At 39.6% G+C, this 18752-nt stretch overlaps 1 protein-coding gene across 1 annotated transcript; it reads left to right on the top strand.

Moving 5' to 3' along the window:
* Window positions 1-846: 846 nt before the first annotated feature.
* ELOVL3 (ELOVL fatty acid elongase 3) lies at window positions 847-17894 on the top strand. Its single transcript, XM_075842736.1, has 4 exons — window positions 847-944; window positions 7933-8064; window positions 12303-12454; window positions 17473-17894. Exons 1-4 carry the CDS (start codon window positions 847-849, stop codon window positions 17892-17894), a joined length of 804 nt encoding a protein of 267 aa, XP_075698851.1.
* The last annotated feature ends 858 nt before the right edge of the window (window positions 17895-18752 follow it).

The raw sequence follows: 18752 nt of genomic DNA, 5'->3' as shown, positions 1-18752 counted from the left end.
CTAATGAGTTTCTCAATGAACAACTGGGCGTGTTTTACTATATGACCAAGTGGGCGTTGTACAGAGGAGTGTATGACGCTGACCAATCAGTGAGCAATCAGCATCATATACTTCTCTCCATTCATTTACACTGCAGATAGCGATATAGCTATATCACTATGTGCAGCCACATAAACACACTATAACGCTACTGATGTGTCATAACAATGAATATACATTACCTCCTGCCAGGACGTCCTGTGTATTCATTCTCGTGACCACTTCTGTATCGTCTCTGTGAGTTACAGCATAGCAGGCGTAGTCTCGCGAGATTACGCTGTAAGCTGTCATTCACAGCGATATCTCGCTGTGCTGTGATGTAACTCACAGAGACGCTACAGAAGTGGTCAGGATTCTGAATACACATCACGTCCTGGCTGGAGGTAATGTCTATTGATTGTCAGGACACTTATTTGGAATTTATTACAATGACATTCCATATTCTGTCTTTACTAGGACTATAAGTGCCAGCATGTATTGTACAGTTAACTAAGTCTGCTAATATATCATGTACAATAGTGAAATATGCTGAAGTAATACTATGTGGCAATTCTTCATATATAGTGTATTCAGGTATCCAAGGCCATACAGTAGACAGTGTTGTGTAATTTACTAACGATTTTGTAACTGCTGACGGCTTATCTCTTCACATGATGCTATAGGTGAGGCAGGTGTAGGCTGTACTTAGTAAAAGGGCGGGTGCCTGTAGTGATGATACTGGTTAAACAGGCTTTTCCTATACTGGTCCTGTCTCATTGAAGAAACAGCACAGGACGGAGCACACTTGTGTTCACTTACACAGTAGACATGGAAGAGCACAACGCTTCAGTCGTTCCTCTGCAGGAATATGATTTTGAAAAAAAATTTGATGACCAAGAAGCCATCCAATGGATGCAGGAGAACTGGTGAGTGATGCCAATGATGGGTCGGAATAATTTTCTTTATATTTAAGCTTAGCCCTAAATTTTTATTTCATTAGTATACCTTTCTTTTTATATGCAGAATCCTATTCATAATTTCTACTGTATATGAAAAAGAACAAGAAGTAGCAGAGCTTAAATGTATCATTTAAAGGGTAGCTAAACTTTCACAAAACTTCTGACATTTCATGGTGACATGTCAGAAGTTTTGATCGGGGGGGGGGGGGGTCTGAGCAGTGAGACTCCCACCGATCGCTAAAACAAAGCAGCAGAAGCGCTCGGGTGGGCGTTGGGCCACTTGATTTCTGGTCGGCTTTTCTTGGAAAGCCGATGTAACGGTGTACACACTCAATAGAAAGTATTGCCCAATTCATTTAATACATTGTTCTGACATCTAACTACAGATATCTGCACAATATGAATGCTGTATCGCCCATATTGCCACTTGAGGAAAGTAGTAGTCTGAAAGTCTTGGTGACATCAATCACCATAACTACTGCTGTGATTGCATTACAATGGAAAGGATATATATTCGAGCTCGACATTATATATGAAGTGACTGTCTCACCAGACTGTCACTTTAAATTGTGGCAGCGTGTACAGTTTGATGGCATTTCTTCTTAAATAAAATCTCTTGTAAATATTATATTGCATTGTTCTCTTCTGTCAAGTTTTAAAGCATTCTATAAACCCAAATAAAACCCCATATTGCCATTCGGGGTCAACTTGGTGACAGCTCTTGTAGGAGTAGTAATGGCCACCATATTGGTTATCATTGTCACCCTGCTTTCCAAAAAACACAGATATAATTAAAATAAACATCTGAATATACATTTTAAGAAGTTGACATAAGAGGAAAACTATAGGATTTATAATTACTGATGATTTTTATGGGGAAATACTTTTTTCAAGGCTATCAAGCTGCTAGCAGGAATTTCAAGATGTGTTCACATGGGTGATCTAAGTTCACTTATTTATTTCAGTTTGTTCACGGCATGAAAAGCGTGTAATTTATAATGTCATGGAGTCAGCATGAGTGTCCCAACACATCACAAAAGGCATGAGAAAACGATGGGTGTGTATGGAAGGGTGTGAAAGATCATTTGCAGTAACTTCATAGGTGATGGAGCAGGTTTATTTAGTCTAAAGTTCAATCAATCTCTCCTACCAGTTTTTGACATAATAATGATACATTACTGTGATGTATCCAGAATATATTATATTATCGTTCATTGATTTCACGCATTCCATATCCATTCAAGCCCGTCAGTGATTTCCTAATATATGCATCTTGTCATGACTTGTTACAATGTTAACATTTCTATCTTTTTCTTCAGCTCCATGAATTATATGAATAAAAAGTATAAAACTGCCATGAAAGTAACATAACATATTACCCATCCGGCATAATGATTATACAAAGCCGGGTTCAGACATAGCATAAAATTTCCGCATCGGAATTCTGTGTGGAAATTCTGCAGGATTTACAGTAGCAGCAAAATGGATGAGATTTGAACAAATCGCATGCACACGCTGCAAAAAAAAAAATCTGCAGCGTAAACGTTCATAAATTCACCTGCGGTGTGGAATTTAAATCCGCAGCATGGCAATTCTTCTATTGCAGGTTTTCCCCATTGAATTCAATGAGGATGTAAAACCCTCAGCAAATAGCCAATTGTTGCAATGCTGTGAATTCATCTCAAAATCGCAATTAAGAAATTAAAAAAATAAAATAAATTGTGTAAAATTAATAATAAAGTCTATACTTGTAGCCCAGCCTTTGTCATAGCGATGTTTTCTTCTGTTGTCCGACCAGGCCAGCCTTCTGGTATGACATTACATCCCATGTGAATGCTGCAGCCAATCACATGCTGCAGTGGTCACATGAGCTGCAGCGTCAGGCTGGGTTGCCCGGAGAACAGAGGGAGTCTCCATGACAACGCCCGGGGTAAGTATTGACTTTTTTTCTTTTCAAACTCTGTTTTCTGCAGCGGAGATTCCTCAAGAAAAACTGCATCACAATTTGGTGCGGTTGTACGTGCAGAATTCATTGCGGGTTCAAGGTCGGATACGCTGCTTACTTTTTTTTTTTCCAAGCGCTGAATTCCGCAGCAGAGATTTCGCCTGAAAGCTGCACCAGAATTTAGTGCGGTTTTTTTGGGTGGAATTTGCTGCAGGTTGAAGGTCGTATACGCTGCGTACTTTTACGCAGCTTATCCGACCCATGGGAACCCGACCTAAGGGTTCCTAGCCACAGATCAGTGGTCTTTAACCGGCTCTCCAGGTTTTGCAAAACTATGACCTCCAGTATGCCCTGACAGCCTGCAGCCTACTGGGAGTTGTAGTTTTGCAACACCTGGACAGCCACAGGTTGCAGACCCCTGATGTAGATATCATCATGACTAACTGGATGAAAGGCAGGAGAGAAAGTGACACTTTGAGAAAATACCTGACTGACAAGTTCCATACACACCCATAGTGCAGAGAAGGCTCTAGAATATTCTGCAGCGTACATCTTCCTGGTACAAAGGTCGCTTCCACTATGCAATACCAATTCAGAATTTTACAGTCTAATTTGCCTGTTTAAATGTGTACACAACAGCTTTCACCAGCTATCAGTAAGTGTATATACCAGTCGTGGGCACAGTTGATATTTGGTATGTTCATTTTCATATGAGTAATGCCGGCCATAGACATATGTGTGAGGATCCTATATTCCCTTACTATAGGGGGGGGGGGCTGTTTCTGCTGTAATTGCCACAATAAAACATTGTGCTCTCATTGAAGATTCATATTTGATTATATCTTTAATCTTCACCATGTACATTATCTGAGCTACAATTTAGGGGTTGATTGCATCCTACCACCAATTTTCTATACCCTCATAGCGCGTGTTGCCCTAATAAAGGAGGGCTCTCCCATTGTCGCTCCCCCCAAACTGCTGACACAGCTTGTTAGGTATAGTAGAAAGCAGTGGCAACATACCGTTGTTACATATCTTAGGTCTTGCATAAGCCTCAAAAAGCAGATTTACTGTCCCAGGCACTGTAAGCAAATTAGGTCCCAAGTGTCCGCCAAACCAAGAAGTGTCCTTAATCTTCAGCTCCAACCCCTCCCCTCTGGACTTCTCGGTTTGGCAGACACTTGGAAGCTAATTTGCATGCGGCGTGTGGGACAATAAATGTAATTTTTTACACTTATGCAAGACCTAAGATATGCTGCAACTGCTTTCCACTATGCCTAACTAGCGGTATCAGCGGTTTGGGGGAGGGGGCAAAACTGATGGCAAACTCCCTTTAACTAGCTAAAGTAGCTGTAGTCCCTAGAGGACCACAGATGTCCATAAAAATAACGGATGTCCTGCCTGGCCTCAATGTCTTTATTTCCTGTGAGGTTCTACGGCGTGTTTTTAGCTGATCTGAGGGGCTTCCAAAAGTGTGACCACCCCATCAGTTGGTTTTGGCAATATGAACTTTAAGAGCCTAATTTTTCTAATTTATTTTAATAATAGAATGAGAAAAAAAAATCTGTAGAATATTTCTAAACTGAACTTTTGCGTTTTAAATGCCACCTATGTCTTGAAATACATACTTATTTATAGGAGTGGATATGCAGCTGTCAGTAACAAGATCACTATTGGGTCTCCTGCCCATGACGTATTACAAAACGTGTGATGCAGATCCATAGCACAGCTCCCATAAACTTCTGTTGGCTCATACTTTAAATCCATCTACCTCCGATTTTACATGCGGTGGCTTATAAAGGTTTTTCCTCATAGATTAATATATTAGATTCTCATACGGCTGTATTGAATTGCATCTACGAGAAAATATGTTGGCACCATAGAGCAGAACATGGACTACGCAATCACAATTAACTGAGTTGCACTAAAAGTAAGCAACGGTAGATTCACACACGGTAGATTTTGTGGCAGATGTGATTCCCCCCTTTACAGCAGTTGTGAACAGTTAAGCTGGGTTTCGTAGCATAAATGGTGCGGAATTATCACAACGGAATTGTGTGCGGAAAAAGTAGCCTCCAAAGTAAGATCTGCCCGCAGGGATTTTAACCTAAAAAAAAAAGCAGTGAAAAACACCAACAAAAATGCCACAAAAAAGGGCCACAAAACACTGTGTGTAAATTCAGCCTTAATTTATCTCGATTATGCGCATTATGTATGCAGAATTCCAATGCTAGATGATGGTTTGTCCTCAGGTCTATAAAGATAGCTGTATAAGAACTGTATAGAAACCGGTTAGTCATATGGGAGTGTTCATGAGAATGCTCAATTAAAAGACCACAACAGACGTGCAGATGTGATAAACTGTGGGTGTGAGACTATTCATATGGGCTGCATTTCAATTTATCCGATCAGGAAAGAAACACCTATGAGAAAATGCCACAAAGGGTTCTACATTTATTTGCATTTTTTTCTTGAATAGACAATTTTGTTCAATTTGTTTTTGTGGCAGTTTTTGGTCAGTTTTTTTGAGCCAAAAGCAGGAGTGGACACAAAAGAAAGGAGATGTATCAGTCTGTTCTTTCTATCTTTCCTTCCTTGGCGCTAAAGTCTACAGTGAATTATTGAAAAGTCTACATACAAAGCGTTTTGGTTTGTGGTGTTTTTGGGTTCATTGGAGTTTCTTTTAAAACACAGCCCGTTCTAGAAAAGTTTTTCTTGGTGGGGGATGGTGAATTTTTCCATAGGCTTCTTTATAGAATTTGAAAAATGCATATACGAAATGACACAAAATAATTTTTTTTTATCAAAAAGATTTAAAAAACATTGGCCTTTTTGCATGCGTTTGTTCACGATGTTTAAAATGCCAAACAGACAAAAACCCTGCGTCATATAGGCCTTAAGGGGTTTGTCCTTAAAATGACAATTATCAGCTGTCCTGTGGATAGAAGATAAATGTATGATCGCTGGTGGCCCCACTGCTGGGACCCCAGAAATCACTAGAACTGCATGACTGCGAGGAGGAGTTTGAATGGAGTAGCGCTCGAACATGCGTGCTTCATTCAAAGACTAAGGGACTGACAGAGACAGCCCTTATTCTCCCTTAGGCCGGTTTCCCACGTAGCGTGAACACTGCAGAATTTCCGCAACGCAGCATTTACACTAGCAGCAAAGTGCATGAGATTTTGAAAAAAATTGCAGCCAATCACAGGCTGCAGCGATTCCAGATCGGATGTGCTGACAAGCAGGATCACATCTAAGTTCATAACTTAGGTGTGATTGATTACAGGTGGATCCTGCATGTCAGACACGCAGGACCTGCTGACACTGAACCCGTCAGTCCCATGGATCTGACGGATTCAGGTCTTAGCGCACGATACAGCTGTTCTGTATACAGGATACAAAGCAGCTGTATCTCAAAAAGTAAAAATATTTTTTTAACAAAAAGTAGCTTGAAAGTTGCACCAATCACAGCCATTAAATGCATTATCATGGACTCCTCCTAGTTGTAGACCTTCAATTTCTAATCCTATAATTAACATTCTCTACGTTTATGGGATAATAGTAAATATTCTGCAGGACTTATTTCTCCTCATCTCCCACTTCTTCCTGTTTATAGGTTCCCATTATTTGATTAAATAAATCCCTCATCTTATTTTCTCAAAGATCGGGCTATTAAAGGACTTTCATTGGTTTATGATTTCTTATTTCGAGGTGGACTTATACCTTTTTCTGAATTACAGGAGAAACACTAAACTCCATCAAGTGAAATTGTTTATGACCTACGTTCTTGAGTCCCTACAAAATACTGATCATCCATTGAAACTTACTACATTTGAGGCTAGATGTCGCTCTACCACTCAAATGTCAGGTCTTATATCTTTTTTTATAATCCTGCCTTAACAGCCAATTTAATAATAATTCCCCTCCATTTGTGACTAAAGGGAATCTGATATTGGTTTAAAATGACTAGAACGTCAAAGGCAACAAATTTGGGAAAGTACAGCTAAAAGTTCTATTAACGCACTATTATTAGAGTCCTCTTATAAGATTTTGCTTAGCTGGTATCTAGTTCCTACAAGGATTTCCCATGTAATACCTGATTATTCCTTTAATTGTTTTAGAGCTTGTGATTTACCTGGTACTATTTACCACATATGGTGGGAATGTCCTATAATATCAAACTTTTGGGATAAACCTTATAGACTTATCGAACTTGTAACTGGTTTTATTAATACTGTATGCCCCTGGGAAGCTCTTCTTGACAAAAAATTTATATTATTAATTTAGCGCAAGCATGGAAACAACCTGTTCTTGACGTTTCCCAAATTGAAAGGAGGCTTAATTTCTAATGAGAGACTAAAGGCCTCAACCCAGTAGATTCTTTTGAAAGGATTTGGATACCTTGGAAAGATTATATGTTTCCTTCTTCTTAATTATTTATTCATGTTTGTCTTTATTATTGAATCTACTATTTGTTTATTTCATTACCTATCCCACATCCTTCCCTTCCACTCTTCCCTCTTGTATTTCTGTTTTTGTTGATTTATATTATTTATTGATACATATATTTATATAAGTTATAGTTAATATTTATTAAGGCTAGTTCACACAGTGGATTTTGCGTAGCAGGTCCCGCCGTGGAACTATTCCTGCCGACGGCAGGAAGATTTCTCCCTCCCATTGACATCAATGGCATGTTCCGCCGGAATCCGCCCGAAGATCGAGCAGGACGCTTGTTTTTTCCGCTAGCTGAAATAATCAGAATAACCACTGAAATGAATTGGATGCAGAATTTTGCGTCAGATTCCGCCTGCAAAATCCCTCCGTGTGAACATACCCTTAATACTCTGAATGCCAATATTGTTATCCTATGATATGTTTTCAATAATTTGCTATTGTATATTTACTAAGCGTTTTAAATTATTTATTTATGTATTATACTGTATACTGTTTTTTAAAAAAAAATTCTAGCTTTTGGTTTGACTTTTGAAACTAATCTTTTCTTTACAGGAGTAAGTCCTTCTTTTTCTCACTACTATATGCTGCTGTGATATTCGGAGGTCAGCGTGTCATGAAAGAAAGGAGAAGGTTTGAACTGCGCAGGCCATTGGTCCTTTGGTCCTTCACCCTTGCAATATTCAGGTGATTTATTTTTGGAATACTGTCTTCCATGATTAGTTAAAGTATTCCAATTAAATGCCTATTGTACATTTTGTTTACGAGAGCTGTTACCAGCCAATGGTATCCACCAAACATTCAAAAAAGGGTATTCAAGGAAGGAGGAAAGGGTCTGGCACTGTCAATTCGGACGCGTATTACAACTGAATGGAGATTCCCAAATGGGACTCTTAATGTTTATGGATTTCGGCAACCTACATGCCCATGGGGTGCTCATCGAGCAGCATAGCACATTAAAACTTGAATTCAAAGGATAGAAAGAATCGAGGCAATCACCACCGACTGTAGCAATGAACTTCTTTATTCAAGATCTTTGGTCTATTAGATGTGGAGCAAGCCTACGGCCGTTTCACGTGCACGCACACTTTCTGAAGGGCCTTGAGAGAGACCCTAGCCTGGCCTTATGTGTTTTGCATATGGTTGATATTACTATCACTATCACATATAAGATAGCTGCCACTCAGTTTGTTTTTTTGAACATTTGGTAGATATTAATGAGGCAATTACTTCTGGAGCAGCCTATGGTTTTGGAGCAGCAGCCATGTTTACCTTGTTGAGTGATTTCTCTTCTACACACCTGTACCAGAGTTGTGCCTGATTTTTTGCACAAAGGCGAGAGAGGGAGGAGTTTTCCATAAGGGTCCATTCACACATTGCGATTGAAGTGCAGTAAGAACTGCATTGAAAACTGCATCCCAAAATCGCATGCAATTTTACCGCTATCTGGTGCATTTTTCAATGTGGCTGCAGTGAAAAACTGAACTGCATCGCAAAATGCATTAAACTGTGGTAAAAAGGCATGCGGTTTTAACCGCACTTCAACCGTAACATCTGAATGGACCATTAGGGTGGTTTCAAACGTAGCTTTTTGGGGAAAAAGTCACATTTCTTGTGACGTTTTCCCTGGCTTTTTTTCCTACGTTTTTTTTTTTGGGCCAAAAACACTGTAGCTAGATGTTAGCAGAAAGTGTCAAAGTGGCCAAAAACTGCACCAAAACGGTGTATGTGATCCTGGCCTTAGGGGATATTTGCCACATTCGTGTACCGAATATTACACCATAAAGCGCCTAATTTGATTTTTTCTCTAGATGTTTTTCACTAGCCAATAAAGACGCTCCCTGCCAGGTTACATCCACAAGATACCGAAATGACTTTCAAACCACTGATCATTTATTGGTTCCATATAAACGGGCTTTTAGATGTAAAACAGCCGGTGTTAGTAGACAATAGGCCAAAGGAGAGGCTTTGGTTTCGCAGGGCAAGGTCAACACATACATTTGTGCCATTTTCATAGACTTCTACAACACTAATGATACATTTCCCCCAGTATGTAAAATTCCAAGTACGTGGTTAACAATACAGATTGAAACTTAGCCTTTGCTTTTGAATATAAGGTACTACTAGACATCAATGAGAATCATTACTATTCTACAGGACAATTTGCAGAAATGATTCGAACATAGAACGACTGCTCGTACCTTATCGTTTTAAGAGTTATGTTAATCTAGGACAATTTTTTTTTTTACTATATCCTATTTTATTTACATTTTCATCTAATGTTATATTGCATTAGGCCTCATTCACATCAGCATTGGGTTCTGTTCATCAGTTCCATTAGACCTTTATGTCGGAGGAACCCAAAACCATACCTTCCATTTGCATCACCATTGATTTCAATGGTAATGCTTTAATTGCAAATGGTTTGTCTCCGTTCTGTAAGGTTTCTGTTTTTTTAAAATAGCATAGTCAGTTAGACCTTTCCGTTGGAGGAACCCATGAACGAAACCCGACACTGATGTAAGCGCGGCCTTACTAACATGAGATGTAAATGACACATGTTTCAATAATTTCTGCAAATGAACAGAATTTTAGCTGCCAAAATTTCTGTATGGGTGTATTCATATGCGGCATAAATTTCTGCGGCTGTCCTACGCTATTGCTGGAAGCAATAGCGTAGTTGCATCCGGCAAAACAACGGGACCAGTGCACAATAGACACAAATGGAAACCACAGGCACCGGCTCCGTCACCATTGAAATCAATGGTGATGGAAACGTGTCAGTTTGTGTCTGCTCAGTGTCCCGTTCTGACGGAAAGCTCAGACGGAACGTCAGAACGGGACCCCAAGGCAGATGTGAACAGAGCCTTATGCAGTCTCCTATTATCTTTCTTTGCAGTCTAGGGAATTAGAACATAGCACATGGCATACATTGCTGTTTTGGGTAAGACTCCTAACTAGTACATGTGCACTCTGCTTCAAGTCATTGTCACAAAGTCTCTGTGATATTTGAGAGTCTTGTTCTGTATAATGACTGTCCTGTTTGCTGCAGTCAGTGGAAACCTAGACTTTTTATTTCACAACTCATTGCTTTATTATTCTGTTCTCAGATAAAGGATACAAGTAAATAATTTATTGGTGTTGTTGTTCCTAGAGTGCAACATATGTTCTTTGCAACAAGGATGAAGTGCATTGTTTTGTAGCGACGGTGTTAAAATAACCACTGATGACTTCTCACAATCAGCATTACCTTTGTATAATGTAATGATCAACGCATGACGTCCGCATCGTTTATATAGCACAAATACGGTTAAATGCTTTTTAAAAAAAAATTTTATTTTCTCTTTGGTACAACAAATAAAGTATTCAGCAAGCAGTACTACAAATTGATGTTTGCGCACTAATATGAATGTAGACTTCTAGTGGATAAAAAATCTGTCCTGGTCGTATGATAGACATACAGGCGCTGGCCTGTACACACAGTACAGTACAGTACAGTTATCAGGGTTTTTTTCCTTTTAATGAGCTGAGCCATTGTTTCGCTCTCACAACGATTTTTATCCTCTGGAAGTAAGCAATTAAAGGAACAGTGTCATCAGAAATTATTTTTTTATATGTTAAAGATGTTAGTGCTTTATTAAAAACTTTTATATTTATTTGTGTGTTTGTGTTTTACTTTTTCTTATTTTTACACTTTTTCTTCCCTATGGGGGCTGCCATTTTTTGTTCCATTTCTGTGTGTGTCGATTAACGACACATACAGACATGGAATACGGCAGCCACAGTCCCATAGGGACTGCGAACGGCTCCCGTCCCATTGACTGCAGTGTACGGCGTCTGTGTGGGAACTGCGCATGCGCCGCTCCCACACAGTCCTATTCGAAATTGGCGCCGTCCGGCGCCATTTTCCTGTGGACCGGAAGTCGCGGCCGGACAGTAATATTACTACTTCCGGTCGCGGCTTCCGGATTTCTGCACTTGCACCAGCGGCAGCAAACGGAGCGGACGGGCCGGAGGGAGCCGCGGCGGCAGGAGCAGGTAAGAGATTTCAATGTATGTTCGTGTTTGTGTGTGTTTACTACTGTATGTAAACCTACTACACTGTGGGTTAGCTCAAAAAATGGCGACACACAGTGTAGGAGGTTACACCGTTCAAACCCCTCGTTTATCCCGGCACTAGCCAGGATAAAGGAGGGGGGGATGCTGAGAGCTCACTAGAGCGAGGGCTTTTAACCCAATGTTGCAATGCTGCAATTTTGGGAACAGCTCCATCTAGTGACCAAAAATGGGTAGTATTATAAATTAGAAATAATTTATAATATTTCCTGGACTCGTGCAAAAAAATAAAAAAAATTTGAACAATGTTTAACCACCCACACACTAAATGTTTAATTTTTTAAAAAAAAACATGTTTTTCTGGCAACACATTCCCTTTAAGTACTGGATGACTGTAAGAACAGATTTAAGGAATTCTGGGGAATTGAGGCAGAAAGTATAATGGAGAATTGCATAATTTTTGATTATAGAATGATTAACCTTTATTTGCTGAAACAAGAATACTCTTTTAAAAGTGGTTTCCCACTACAGTAAGTTATGGTATAATGGTAGGACCAAACCAAATGTTCCAAAAGAGAAGAATTAGAATGTGTTTTATCTATATTATTGAATGAGGCTTACAGGTTTTTCTTACCATAAGATTATGGCATATTGCTAAGTTATATAACTTGTTGACCTCGAAACCCCCATCCATCATTAGCAAAGCAGAAAAATCCTTCAGATTTTTTCCCTGCAGAGAACTGCTCCTGACTCTGCACAGCACCTGTGATCACCTGTGCCAAAGCAATGTAAAAGGCAGTTTAATCAACTTTGTTTTATATGAACAAGGATGGTTGATGTGACTCTTGCTGTTTATATTCTGTTTTCAGTATCATTGGGGCGATCCGTACTGGTTGGTACATGAGTAACATACTCTTCTCCAGTGGTTTCAAGCAATCAATCTGTGACCGTGGATTTTATAATGCGCCTGTTACCAAGTTTTGGGCATATGCCTTCGTCGTCAGTAAAGTTCCAGAGCTTGGTAAGTCCATGGTTTTTAAGTCAGTGTTAGAATTAACTTTCTCATCCCATCAGACCTTCTTTTAATCCTACGAATCTTGTTTTTCATTCCAAAGATATATGATTATGGAAAAGCAAGTATCTGTGAGGTTAAAGTGGATGAGCCCAGTGAGGCTGAACTCTGGTGAACCACCACTCCAGAGCAAAGACTTTTATGCTGGTGACTATACAGTATTTCCACAAAGGCTGTGCACTGTACATGGGGGATTGTCAATGTTATCTCTATTACATTCCATCTTTAGATATGTACAGTATTAGATGTGGAGAAAAGATAGTCAAGCAGCCATAAAGTGGATAGTCAAGCAGCCATAAAGTGGATAGTCATAGCAGCCATAATGGTCACTACCATGACTATAGAAAATAAAAGTAAAGTAAGGCAAAATAAATAGTAGTTAAGAATTTTTGAAGAAATGCAATTTTACTCAGACGTCAGAAAAAGTCTTGCTTTATACTTAAGATGACAGTTCATATATCATTTGATGCCTAACATCACAAAGCAAACTGCTACATTATGGGAAACGGGCCTGTTTTTTATGTGGAATGCAGAAGAACCAGTCAGTCAATACCACTGTTACCATCAGAAGTGGCGTTGATCCAGGGTGTGCTGAAACCAAAGGGAACATGTTTTGCATTTAAGATCTTTTTATCTTCCCCATCTGTCTTTAACGTAAGGTCAGTGGATATAAAGTAACTATCTTGTACATAATTGCGATCCAACAATTTTATATGGAATCCTAAAGCCGATCTGGTCAATTTTTAGTGGGGACCAAACAGTCGTTTTGGTCTACCTACATATGTTGCCTCCAGCCATGATTAGTGGAACAAGGTTTTGTGTGGTCCTCACCACCAAAATGTAGTAAAATTCTTGAACCACCTTTAGCTTTAGCTTGGTTCTTAAGTTTGAGATTCAACCGACTCAGGTACAATACAAAACTGAACAAGTCATATTTTATCATAAAATCATTGTCTGTCAGTACCTAGTTGGTTATAAGAAAGTTCTTTGAACAACAGGAAATAATCAAATCCGATGCTGACATAGTATATATATATGTGTCAGTCGTGTGTAATCAAATACTAGTGGCTGGTAAGTATGACATAGGGAACAAAAAATTAAAAGAACAAAGGCAAAAGCAGTGAATAAAAAAAAATGGAGTGTGAGATTTTCAAAACTAAGGGGTGCTTTAAGTGAACAACATGTTATTTTTAAGTTTAACTACTTGTGATGATTAATTTCTTAATATATATTTATAGCGGCCACAGTAAGGGTATGTTCACACGCTAGCAGGCTTTTACGGCTGAAATGACAGCCTGTTTTCAGAAGAAAACAGCTGCGTCGTTTCAGCCGTAAATGCTCCTCCTCGTAATATACGAGGCGTCTGTGACGCTCGTATATCTTGAGCTGCTCTTCATTGAGTTCAATGAAAAACGGCTCAAATTACGTTGCAAAGAAGTGCCCTGCACTTCTTTGCCGAGGCAGTCAATTTACGCGTCGTCGTTTGACAGCTATCAAACGACGACGCGTAAATGACAGGTCGTCTGCACAATACGTCGGCAAACCCATCCAAATGAATGGGCAGATGTTTGCCGACGTATTGTTGCCCTATTTTCAGACGTAAAACGAGGCATAATACGCCTCGTTTACGTCTGAAAATAGGTCGTGTGAACCCAGCCTTAAGTTTGTCTGATACAGAGCTCCAAATCTCCTGCATAGACATAGAATTAAATGATGAAATTCTAGCTGCCTGTAGCTGCCACTAGGAGGAGCTGACTTTATATTTCTGGTTTAGCTCAAAAACAAAAATGACATTCAAGGGTTGACATTCACTTTAAGTCACAACTTTTGCCCACTGTTGAGAAAACTGCAATAGCACCTTAATAAATTATATTCTAATTCAGCCAAAATGTTCACATGCCTCCAAAATGGCAGATCTATTCTTTCAGTCATCAAGCATTCCTAAACAATATGCCCATTTCTTTCTGAAACTATGGCCCTCATGCATAAAAAAAACTATTCTAGCAAAAAAAGTGTAGGTTTCCCAAAGAAACCAATCATATTCCAGTTTTCTTTATTTTCAGGGCAGGGTTGAAAATAATAAACGTGATATTGGTTACTCTAGGCAAAACTGATGATCGTTGTTTGAACAGTTTGTATACATGAGGGCCAATGTTCTCATCTAGTTGGTAAGTTAGCAGTGTGATTTCTTAGGGTATGTTCACACGGGCTGTTTTCAGCCGTTTTTCGGGCCATAAACGTCCCAAAAACTGGCTGAAAAATCGGAAGCAGAACACCTACAAACATCTGCCTATTGATTTCAATGGGAAATACGGAGTTCTGTTCCAACTGGGCGTTCTATTACGCCTCATTTTCAAATAACGGCGCGTAAAAAAACGCCCCGTAAAAAGAAGTGCATGTCACTTCTTGAGCTGTTTTTGGAGCCGTTTTTCATTGACTCAATAGAAAAACAGCTCCAAAAACTGCCCTAAAAATGCTCCAAAAAACGCTAGTTACTTAAAAACGGCTCAAAATCAGGAGATGTTTTCCCTTGAAAACAGCTCCGTATTTTCACCCGTATTTTGTTAAGCCTGTGAACATACTCTTTTCACAGGTCATTTAATATCTAAATACATAGTTGCTTTTTGCCTGAAACAGCACCACTCTTGTCCATGTGCTGCATTTGGTATTGCAGCTCAGCCCACTAAAATGAACTAGACACAGTTCAATAAAGACAGTTTTATCATATTTTTGTTGAGATGATTGGATCCCCGACACTAAAGAAATGCAGTGAGCAACTTGTCTCCTAATGAGGACCTGTCACGTTGAACATGTTGCCCTTTCTGCAGTCATCATGTTATAGAGCAGGAGGAGCTGAGAAGATTAATATATAGTTTTGTGGAAAAAGATTTAGCATAAACTGTATTTTTATTGAATTTAGCCTCTGCTCATTGTGATTAGGTCCAGTGGGCGGCCCTATTTAGTAACGGACTGCCTTCCCTATAATCAGTGAACATACAGAGATAGCTCTTAAGCTCAAGAAAAAAATGTCTATTATGAATATTAGGTTGATTAAAGATTAACCAAACTTTCGAAAAACTTCTGACGTCATAGTGACATGCTCGAAGTTTTGATCGGTGGGGGTCTGAGCACTGAGACGCTAAAACGAAGCGGCATCAGTGTGAGCGCTGAGCTGCTTAGTTTCTGATGAGCTTTTCTCATGAAGCCAGAGCAATTGGTGTACGGACCATAGACTTTCTATCTAGCTGGTATGGCAATGCAAGGGCTTTGGATATTAACAGGTTAAACAAGTTGATTAGGAAGGCGAGTAGTGTTGTTGGACGTGCGATTGACCCTATCAGCGTTGTGGCTGACAAAAGGATTTTGAGAAAGTTCAATCGAATTGTTGCGTGTCCACTGCATCCTCTTTGTAATTATGTGAACGCTCAACAAAGTTCGTTTAGTAGCCGCTATATTCAGTTAAGGTTTTCTAAAGATAGGTGTAAGAGGTCTTTTCTGCCAACGGCTATCACTTTATTTAATAGTGTCATGACCTAAATTATTTATCTACGGTAGTGATAATAGCAAGGAAAAAAGGGAATGGGAGGAAACCTCCAGCTCACCAGCTTCACACTCCTGTGTCTGATATCGCCCGGATCAGCCGCGACGGCTCACGACAGGAAACTGTAGCAAAAAGAAGGAATGATCCAGCGATGTGTGATAAAGATGGGGGAAACTCAGTTCCCACTTTATTAGAAAAATCAAAACACGAATGATACAACGAAAAACACCAGGAGGATGACAAGGTGGTAGAATTGGCACGATATGAAGCCTACGCGTTTCAAGCACTGGCTGTGCTCTTACTCATGGCTCGTCTGAGCTTCATATCGTGCCAATTCTACCACCTTGTCATCCTCCTGGTGTTTTTCGTTGTATCATTCGTGTTTTGATTTTTCTAATAAAGTGGGAACGGAGCTTCCCCCATCTTTATCACACATCGCTGGATCATTCCTTCTTTTTGCTACTATTTATCTACGGTACTGGTATTTTATTTTACAGTATATGTATACTTATAATGTATATTTATTTTTTTAATAGAATGTGATGTGTATGTAACAATTTGACTGTTAGGATTGTCCTGTCTTCGTGTTGTTGGTTTTTATGGAGCATACTGTGTGACTATTACTAATTTCACTTCGGGAATTAATAAAGTCTATCTTATCTTATTGAGCCCGTGCACCAATTGCTCGGCTGATCAGAAACTAAGCGGCTCGATTCTCAGTGCTCGGACCCTCACCGATCAAAACTTCTGAAGTTTTTTGAAAGTTTAGTTACCCTTTAGGTGACTAAGTCAAAAGATAGACGGCTGATCCTCTTTATCATTAGGATTGTCACATGGTTGGTTATGGAATATATAAAATATACAATAATCTTGCATTTATAGTCTTCCCAATTGCTTAATATAACATAGGAATTGGACTTGTGATATCATGTGACACCTCGATTAGGCATTGTAAAAGGATCTGAACACAAATGTAATCATCACCAGATCTACTGTAAGACAAGTTCATGTTCATAGTGTACATTACATGTAAGTATTATAGCGGCCGCTCAGCAAACACGATTGGAAAACAGTATTGTTAGAACGCTGCTGTTGTTTGAGTGTGTAATAATATACTAGAAGGTGCTTAAAGGTGTGTTGCTTAACTACAAAAAAGCTTATGCTTCACAACATCCATCTTATACATTTAAAGAAAGGAAAGGGTTCGCTTGTAAATAGCACGCACTTTTTCTGCCAGCAGAGCGGACAATGGGGTATGGGCCGTTCAATGACGGGTCTGTTTGGGTCCATTTGTTCATGCACTATTACATTGACTTGTTATTAAATCATGTCTAACATGCTACAACACTTTTCTCTTTCAGGAATTGATATAACACAAATACCTGGTTATTTCCACTTATAGTCATTTTTCTCTTTTTCTTCACAGGTGACACTTTGTTCATTGTCCTGCGCAAGCAAAAGTTAATCTTCCTTCACTGGTATCATCACATTACAGTGTTGCTCTACACTTGGTTCACATATAAGGACACGGTAGCTGGAGGCGGTTGGTTCATGACCATGAACTACACGGTCCATGGCTTCATGTATTCTTACTATACTCTCCGTGCCGCAGGAATTCACGTGCCACGTCCATGTGCCATGTTCATTACAGTCACCCAGATTTTGCAAATGGTAATGGGAACCATAGTCAATTACCTGGTATATAAATGGATGCAGAGTGGGACATGCTTAAGTACCATGGAGAACATTTTCTGGTCAACCCTGATGTACTCAAGTTACCTGATCCTTTTCTGCAGCTACTTTTATAAATCCTACATGATAACCCCGAGTAAAAGTAAGGGCGATTAACCTTAAATCCAATGCAAACTTACCATCTAACATTTCCTAAAGTAAAATGTGACTAGGGACTACATATTACATTAATATAAGAGAATAATATTATATACCACATATGTCATATTTCTTTTGCCAATACTTCCCATAAAAGGGGTTTTCCAGAAACTGACATGTAATGGTCAAATCACCTACAACTGCCAATACAAGTTACTTTTAAAACTACTACGGTTTTCCTGATCGCATTGCGGGTCACTTGACGCCAACTCCATCTGATTTTCACTCTTCCGGTGATTCCCGTCCGTTCACTGTCCACACTTTCTTCCGGCCTCCACAATGTACGGAGCTTCATTACTGACGTCATGTACAAGGGTGGGGGCCGGATACGCCCAATCATTCAGAGAGCATGCGTGGTTCGAACTGTTGCCTCCACGCATGCTCATTCCATTGCCTCCACTACACCTGCGTGAGTATTCTTTCTTCACACAAGCCTTGCTGACCAACTGCGCCTGCGCCATTCCCAGCGACCAATGGAGCACCAATGTTCGGTCTTACTGAGAACAGAGGAGGTGTGGTAAGCGGGTCTGGAGCTGCCTGAAATACCAGCTCTATGCATTGTGGTAAATGTAGTGTAGGAGGAACCGGAAACTAACGTAACCGGAACTCCTGGGTGTAAATTAACAGAAAAATTTGCAAGGTGAGGAAAACATCATAAACATGAAGGGGGGGGGGGGGGGGTTATTGGAAGATATTTAGTGGCCCAGACCTTTTTTAAAATTTGAAATTAGGGTCGGAAAACCCCTTTAACTTGGCTTTATTAAAAGAAGATGCAGCAGTTTGGTGTGGATAGTAATCTTTGGACATACTCATAAA

This window comes from Rhinoderma darwinii, chromosome 11 (assembly GCF_050947455.1).
Source record: "Rhinoderma darwinii isolate aRhiDar2 chromosome 11, aRhiDar2.hap1, whole genome shotgun sequence".
Classification (NCBI taxonomy): Eukaryota; Metazoa; Chordata; class Amphibia; order Anura; family Rhinodermatidae; genus Rhinoderma; species Rhinoderma darwinii.
The sequence above is the reverse complement of the archived record's forward strand: the minus strand, read 5'-3'. Positions and strand labels throughout refer to the sequence as shown.